Source organism: Opisthorchis viverrini (genome assembly GCF_000715545.1).
Source record: "Opisthorchis viverrini unplaced genomic scaffold opera_v5_87, whole genome shotgun sequence".
Lineage (NCBI taxonomy): Eukaryota > Metazoa > Platyhelminthes > Trematoda > Opisthorchiida > Opisthorchiidae > Opisthorchis > Opisthorchis viverrini.
The window spans coordinates 1,131,647-1,140,059 of record NW_008751747.1 but is presented as its reverse complement, the minus strand read 5'-3'; the positions used below and the strand labels follow the sequence as shown (position 1 = coordinate 1,140,059).

The 8,413-nt window shown below is 47.4% G+C and overlaps 2 protein-coding genes across 2 annotated transcripts in view; one reads left to right on the top strand and one right to left on the bottom strand.

Annotated features, from left to right (window-relative positions):
• T265_05068 (hypothetical protein) overlaps window positions 1-533 on the top strand; it is a gene marked incomplete at both ends in the record, with an annotated part of 58,609 nt that extends 58,076 nt beyond the window's left edge. The window contains one exon of the mRNA XM_009169979.1: window positions 134-533. Within this exon, the coding sequence (XP_009168243.1) occupies window positions 134-533 (400 nt within the window). The remainder of the gene's footprint in view (window positions 1-133) is intronic.
• T265_05067 (hypothetical protein) overlaps window positions 1-7,957 on the bottom strand; it is a gene marked incomplete at both ends in the record, with an annotated part of 36,332 nt that extends 28,375 nt beyond the window's left edge. Inside the window, 4 exons of the mRNA XM_009169978.1 lie at window positions 17-603; window positions 5,023-5,281; window positions 5,317-5,438; window positions 7,665-7,957. Of these exons, the coding sequence (XP_009168242.1) occupies window positions 17-603; window positions 5,023-5,281; window positions 5,317-5,438; window positions 7,665-7,935 (1,239 nt within the window). The remainder of the gene's footprint in view (window positions 1-16; window positions 604-5,022; window positions 5,282-5,316; window positions 5,439-7,664) is intronic.
• Window positions 7,958-8,413: the final 456 nt, after the last annotated feature.

Here is an 8,413-nt window from a genome sequence, read left to right as displayed (position 1 = left end):
GCGGCTCCATATTTACGGTCCACCTTTCTGTTGAAGGCCGGGTTTCTGGATTGGGGTTAGCAGGTGGCCAGCTGAATTGTTGTTCGAAGTACTGTGCCCAGCGATACAAACGTTCTGCTTTACTGCATTTCAGGGAGCCATTTTCGTCCCTGATTGCTTCACTGACAACAAGTTTCCGAGGACCAGTCGAACGAATCAAGTGGAACAATTTGCGCACGTTTCCAGCATTCTTCGCATCTTCCATTTCTTCGACCTTTCGGGTCCACCAAGCTTCTCGGTCTGCGCGGACACTCAGTTTCACCTGGTGTCGGATGATGCGCCGGGTGGAGTTGTGGTGGCGACCAGGTGGGATCTGTCGCCGGGCCTCCAGAAAAGACACGGTTCTATCAGAGATTGAATGCTTGGATGAGGTTGGCTGGGTTGTACCGCAAGCAGACGCTCCTGCTTTGAGTAACGCGTTGGATATTTTTTCCCAGTGGCCGTTTATATCCGACACCGTACCGTCCGGCAGGCATTCGAGGAGCTGTTTCTGATAGTTTCGTTTGGTTTGTGGGTCAACTAGCTTCTCAATGGCTAAGCGAGGTGTGCGCGATTCGCGTACACCTGAAAAGCGCAATGAAAAGCAGCAGCGTACAAGTGCATGGTCGGAGTCCACGCTGGTGTTCCAGAAGAAGCGGCAGGCGGTGATCGACCCTCGCCACCGATAACTGACGGCGGTGTGGTCTATTTGGATTCGGCGCTAATTTAATGGTGCGCACCACGTTGTCAAGCGATTTATGCCACTCTATAAAAATCGCGTGGACAAATTTCGTGGTCTCCGAAATGAAGTCGATTCACTCTACAAGCAAACAATAACCTATAAGAAACAAGACTAAAAGAGACACTGGAAATGTGCTGGAATATTTATAGCTCGAATGCTTTCACTGGTGGTCAATCGGGTGACCATTGATCTCTTCACTGAAGTTGCCAGTTAGAATGCAAGCCTTTCGTCACCAACCAAGCTGATATCGTCAATGCGTTGTTGGGTGCAGAACTGGTGCTGAGTCGTCTGAGGGTCGTATACGGCAGTGTCTGGATAATAAAGGTGTCGTAACCTCGATTACTGTGGATGGTTGAATGGAGTTTCGGAAAAGGAACAAACGCTAATCGACAAAGTGTCAAGAGTGTGTGCCAAAGCATCCTGTTGGCCGACTTGCTTCAGAGTTCGCACGTTAAAAGCCATGATAAAGACAGGAGAACGAGATCTGCGAAGCAGCAGAGGTGAGCGGCGGTAAGTTATTGGCCTCCACTTTAGATGCAAGACTGATGGGCTTGCGACTAACATCTTGCTCAGTAAGTGGGACAAGGATTTAAACGGTACAACCGTAAAGGGATGAAAGTTGTGAGCAGTAGCCTGTTTCCGTTTAGCGTCCAGTCGTATGCAGAAAGTAGGTCAACCCGTTTGATTGTACCAATTGACGGCTGACAAGGCACGAAATTATTAGCATTCGTACAACTCATGTTTGCATTTAGGCTAAGCTATTGTCAGGGTGCCCAAACCTAGTCAAGAAGACGGGTACAGCCTTCAGACAATGCTTTTTTCACAAAAGCTTGACAGCAAGACAGCTGTGGTTGGCGCGAAACTACCAGAGCACTGGAACGTTTAAGGGACAAGTCGTCATACATGTTCCAACCCCCAACCTGGAGGGCCAGGAGACTGTTCGTCAGACCTCTAACCATTGACCAACCTGGTATGAGAGACTCTGCGAGTGTCGCGCGGACACCCCCTAGTATAGCTCAGTGTGTCTCCGAGGTACACAAACCGCCACACAACGGTAAGGTCCAGTCTCTTCGTGACGGTTGGCTGTGGGACTTGGCCAGTTCATTCAGAGGAATCAAAACGTCTTCATGTCGCTGACAACCGTTGTATCAGAATCACAGCTCGTGTGGGTTGGTGTCAGCAAACCTGTAATGAGGCAATTGAAAAGCGAGCGTTCAGTCGTGCAAGAGGGACTTTCATTGAAGAATGTGTCCGGAACAGAAGTTGTGTTGGTTAGGCCATGTACTGTGTATGCCGAACCATCGCTTGCAGAAGAGAGTGCTGATTTCCGTAACCAAATGCGAGTGACACAAGAAATGAGGTGGCCAACCCAACACCGAAAGTCTTTTGATGTCCCCGGCGTGTAGTAGTCACGTCTGTGACCCGTATAGCAATATGGATCCCACATCAGCACTGTGAACTCGACCCTAGACGGATAAACTGATGTCGCGCCTGCACCGCAGGTGACACGTCCACAAGAGCTGCTCTGGTCATCCCAGTCCGCATGGAAATATCATCTTTCGCGAGACCACCGGGACTGATGCAGCTACCCAAGTGGAAAAACTTGTTACTACCTAAAGGGGCTCATCCGCAAGCATGAGACTAGGGTTCTAGCCTACCGGGGGCGAGATGGCCCAAGTGAAAAGAGCGCGAATTTACTGACCGGAAGGTCCGTGGTTCGAATCCGACCTCCGCCTCTCGACTTCCCCTGTCTAGGTTTGGGCAACATGACAGTATCCCAACATTCATGCTTCCTTCGGGTGGCATGGCAGCTAGGCACCGAAAGGGTGCTACAGCTAAACGCTGCCCCCCTCTAGCCTACCCAGTCTTGCAGTAGCACTTTAAAACTTGCAGGTGTGAAGCACACACCAAACCTTGAGGTAGAGTTATTTAGAATATTTAGTATTGCTTGCATTACCACGGCATCAGATTCTAGAAAAGCTATGTCATCTGCGTACTCAATATCTGTGATTGGACGTCCCGGAAGCACTTCGACCCCACAGTCATTAGAGGTTGATAGTGAATCTTCCATGCTCGTAGCAATGACAAAGTTGAAGAGGAAAGGTGGAAAGGACAGCCCTATCTGACACCACTTGATGTGGTGAACTCAGAAGTGAGGTTCCCGTAGACCTTTACGTGGCCGCGGGAGTTGGCGTACAGCGCCTTAAGAGAGGTCAATAATTCTGAAGCGACACCTTTGCTCCATTGACGCTTCCATTGTGCCTGACGGTCTACAGGGTCAAAGGCAGCTCTCAAATAGGGAACACAAACATCCTTGGTTGTTAGAAACAGTGTCGTTGTTCCAGAATCCGTCGCAGGGTGATGATTTGACCGATGTATACAATTGCAGCACGGAACCGAGATTGGTTTCGGCGGATCTACCTCTCTGTGTTCAGCCAACCTTCGAAGGATAAGACCAGAGAGGACGTTCGACGTCACAACTACTAAGGTGATATCACGGTGGATTCCACACAGCGTCCGCGTACCCCATTTGAAGATAAGAACAGCTGTCGACACGCCCCATTCTGTAGGCACTTTCTCTTTGTTCCCAATAGCACCAAAAAGCTTCGTCAGATGAGTCACCAGGGATTTCCCGCAGTCTTTAAAGAGAACTAGATACAGACCGTCCGGTACTGGTGCCTTTTCAGGTTTCAGTAAGGAAATTTCATTTTTTATTTCTCCTTCCGACGAGCGATTAAGGTTTACATTCCGTTCGCGGTATGCACTGTCTCCACAGGTTGGGTTGAAGGAAGCCAGCTAAACTGTTCTTCGAAATGTTCGGCCCATCTTTCCAGTCGACGTATTTGCGAGTGAATTAATGAGCCACCTTTTTCACTCGTCGCTTCACTGACCGCAGCTCTCCTGGGCCCAATCGATCGTATCAGTTAGCATAGGGCACGGCTGTTTCCGATAGCAAAACCCTTCTCCATCTACCGAGCTTTCGATGTCCACCAGAATTTTCGGTCCTTCCTTACACTCTTCACGATTTGGCGTTTGAGAGATTTGCGCGCGCTTGTTGCCTGCTGGTATGGATCTCCTGGCATCAATCATGGATAGCGATCCCGACGAAATCCAGTGGTCGAATCGGAGAAGTCGGACAGACAGCACTGAACGCCGCTAACATAGCTCTATTCACATTGTGCAACGTTTCATCCACATGCGCACCGCCAGTACAGTATTGGTTTACTGCGGAGAGTTGTTGAACTAGCTCAGATTGATGTTGTTGAGCTATGGTAGTTCTTCGAGGATGGTGGATGGGCACAGGGGTATGAAAGAGACAGGGAAACGTTTCAGAACTGTCGATGCTACTCGCCTTCCAGGATGTGAACCGCGCGATCCTCAATGCTCCTGGGTGGAGGCGTTGCATGACATGTTCTTGTTGTCAGTATCTTTCCCAATCACCTCAATGAGCGTCTGAACGTGTAGGCGTTTCAAGACTATTGCGATTGGGTCAACGAAGTTTCATCCCCGTCCACTTTTATTCCTTTCTTCACGATAGAACTTTCAAGTAAATCATGGTGTTACGGCAGCGAGGCATCAGTGCTGAACACTGATGTTGTGCACTCGATGATACTAACCAACGTGGTACCAGTACGGGCTGCCATACTCTTCACCAAAGACAGGGGAAACGGTGAGGGGACAGTTGCGCACTGATAGAGGCGGTGACCTCAATCGGATCACCTTAAAATTTCTGATAATGGCCTTACTGCTCGATGACGTTCAACAGGCGTTCAACAGTGAGGCATCGGGTTTTGTAAGCCAGATAGTGAACAGCTTTTGGTACAAGAGAGAGCACCATATTCATTGAGGATGATGGAAAAGATATTTAGGCATTGCTTATAACAGTACATGGAAATCAAAACGAGCAGTAGTGAGGTAACCAGCCCAACGAGACTGCCGGAGGGGGGTTATCATCCAATCGCATTAGGGTCATAAAACGGAAAGCTTAAGGTGTATTAGACACTAAGAACTGCGACGACAGTATCGTTCGACCTAAACTCATCCCAAATTTGCTAATTCTCCCCATGCTGTCATGTTAGCGACGGTGATGCTAACTTTGGCGAGACCCGAACCATACAATTCTTATGCGAAATTATAAAAGATGGACCTGAGTGTAAACTCTACTTAATTGCTTGATTGAGTCCTAGTCCGTGATGCGTATGAGTCGATGAAAAAGATAGGATGGTGACGCGAAAAAAAGAAACAGAAGTCTTCTCACCCACATGCGAGTCCATTTGACGATACGAGGCAACGCCAAATACGACTATTTCCTCCTTTTCCAATGAAGGTAGGGTAAAGTAGACAGCATCTGTGGAAATTGGCCAGGGTAAATTTTCGTGATATACCTTTCAGGTAATTGTGTGCCCCATCTGGAAGGGCCAAAGAAGCTAAATGCCTCCATTTATCAGGCAAGGAATGCGGTGGCCCCTCTGTCAGGTGATCATCGGATCCACGGGCCAATGGTGGATAAGCAAGTTCAACCTGGTGTGGTTATTAACACGGCCACTGGAACTTACGACGGCACCATGCCTATGATGGAAGCCAACAGTGACTAGGTGTAGGATGCAGTCAGAATTTGGCATCACATTTGACGCAATAAGTTGGTTCGTTGGTGCGTCAAAACAGTTACACTTCGTTCCTGTTTAGCTACAACGAAAAAATCACACAAAAAATTCATCAGAACTCGTAGTGAAATTAATTGAATCATGATAAACATAAACTGAGCTCCATATGTCTTAGTGGTTAAGATCCGTGATTCCAATCCAACCTCAGCAACTCGATCGTTCCTGTCTAGGCTTCGGCAACCTTGCAGTATCCCGGCCCCCATGCTTCCTTCAGATGACATGACAGCTAGATACCGCAAGGGTGTTATAGTTGGACGATTATTAGTTATAGGTGAACATCTTATTCCATCCTAGACTGCTGTTAATCGCAACAAGACTGTGAACTGCATGATCAGCTGAGTGCTTATTAAATGGCAATCTCTTCACAAAACACACCGGATACAAGCAAATTCCTAGACTCGTTGCCACCTGAAACAAACCGAATTGACCAAACATGTAGGTTTCAGTTACACAACGGCATACAGTCGATTGGCGTGCTTCCTCCTTGGAAATAAAGATACTTTTCTGCCCGGAACAACCGACCGACTTCATAAGGACTTCCACACCAACGCTCCTAACAAAATAGAATTCTATTAAGGCGATATCTATGAACGTGGTGATTTTAAAGAATTCATTTCATGAATCAGTCAATTTTTAAGATAAGGGTTGATTGCGCGTAAAACCTCTGAGTGAAACAAGGTTTTACAAAGAAATCCCAAGCAAAAAACGCCGTGCATGCAACTGAACACATCCTATAAGCTAAGGAGGCAAAATTGGGTGGGTACGCCCCAGCATGAATTCTTTGAACCCCACCTACCAGACTACAGCTCAAAAATTAATGTTCAAGACTGATCAAGATGAGGGGTGCAGAAGCTACCTCATTGAATCACCACGGCTGCATTGATATACTTCAATACAGTTTTTAGTCAATGGTCAGGTGGCATAGACGTCACTGACGGAACCCAGCAAAAGCCAAACACAAGTGTCCCAGTTACAGAGGCTCCTTGATACTGTTCCTATAGGAAAGCCCATATATAATCTACCAACTTTCATGTTTAAAACAAACCCACAGCACTGAGGCATGGTCGATTGCATCTAGCACCCAGAAACAGCAGCCGCTGCAGAGCTGAATGCCATAAACTAACTGTTATACGCCCTACAAAATAACCCATTCGGAGAAATAGACCACAAAGATCAACAACCCTATTGGAAATCGGTGGTCACATTCGATCCACCATTGGCCCAAACTACTTCCCACGGAAAAACAATTCAATGCCAACCGAAATTTAGTTGAATTTATCAGCTACAAACCATGTACAATAAGGGCATTACTTTCAACTGCTACCGTTTCGATCACCGTCAAGCGGGAAAGTGAAGGAGATAAAGCCAAGCCGTCTAAGTGATGGCATGTTCATCTAGCTAGGGAATTGGATAACCACGTATCGAAGATGATAGCTTTGGCTCACGAGTGTCACTGGTCGCGCGATTGAGCCACTTCTGCCAGCGTCGTTAACCGCCAATGAGTTGAGTCCCTGGGCCTCCATCCAGGCGGGTGGCAGTTGTCGACCCAACTAAGTTTACTCGTTAGTGTTCTCGTACTTCGTTGTCAGGTCATACAATGCCCATCTATCGGTTTCTTCCACTCAGCACAGAGCTGGGCGAAAAAGCTCCGCGAGGAAGACGACCAACTGCCATGAGGATCAAATGTCCTAATCAGTGTAAACTATGAATCCCGAGTAATTCCTCTACCGCCGAAGAGTTCCTTTTCCCAAAGACTTTCTGGAGTACTTCAGTATTGCTAATCCAATGTTTCCACTGAACCCCATCAATACTTCGGAGACAACAACTGTGCAGAGGCCAGTCGTCCCTAAAAACCGAACATACTTTCACGAGTGTGTCAGGTGAAGGCTACGGACCAAACGAAGACATGCACTGATTGGTCAGAATGCACACCAATCTGGCTCGAGCGTCGTAAGCTGGACGCTTCTCGCCCCCTCACGAAGATTCCTTGTGGGGTAGTTGTAGTAATTCTCATTTGCCTCCATGAATGGCTGCCTACAGCTACCGTGCTTCCCAATATATCATGGTGTGCGAAGCAGGAAGCCAAGGACCGATACAGAGTCGCACGACCTCTCAGCAAGACATGACCTGTCGTCAAACACTGACATCTTTCGTAAATCCTCTGAGTGTGGAGACTACATCTCCGTCTGTCAGTTTGATTGATTCATGTGTAAGTATTCGTGATGTACAACCTTGCTTACTGGGCTTTTTTCGTGAGCGTTTTTTCTGCTTTCCATCCACAGTGATTTTCGGGAAATCCTGCCTTCGGAGAATCACTGTCCCTTGGTGCTTCCACAGCATGCATACCACAAAAGCATTATGGATTGCACCGATGCAGTGCAAAAATCTATTCTTTTCAGACAGCCTCAAGTCACGTCGACGCCAAAGGTATCGGATGTTGGCGAAAGCTGTCGCGACCTTGTCGATTTCAGAAACGACCTCTTTCCAGGCACTCCACCGTAAATTGTGCATCAGTTCAGATAAGAAAATATACCTTCCACGTCAGTTGTCTCAACTGAAAGCATGAAGTTTGGGTTTGATCGCGCCAAATCTTGTAGCAACAGTTTACACCTTTCAGATGTTTTTTCGACTTCCCCTGTCTGTGGTGGGCCTGCGTGGCAGTATCAAAATCCTCGTACTTTATTCGGGTAACATGGCGGCTAGCATCCAAAAGGGTATTGCAGCTGCACGATTGCTATCTATAGAAGACATTGTAGTCGTATTCTTCGCACTCGATTTTTGGCCGCTGAATCTTGTAATTTTACTCTTCTTTTGGGTCATGTACATAAAAGCGAACAAACGTTGATCCGTGATCGGTTGAAAATGTCCCCCGAGAAGATAATGTCCCATTTGCAGATCGCTTCACGGAGGGAACATGCTTCGTTTTTCTAGCTTGTGACCAACGTTCTAGAGAAAAAGACAAACGGTCACGGATTCACGGACTGATACA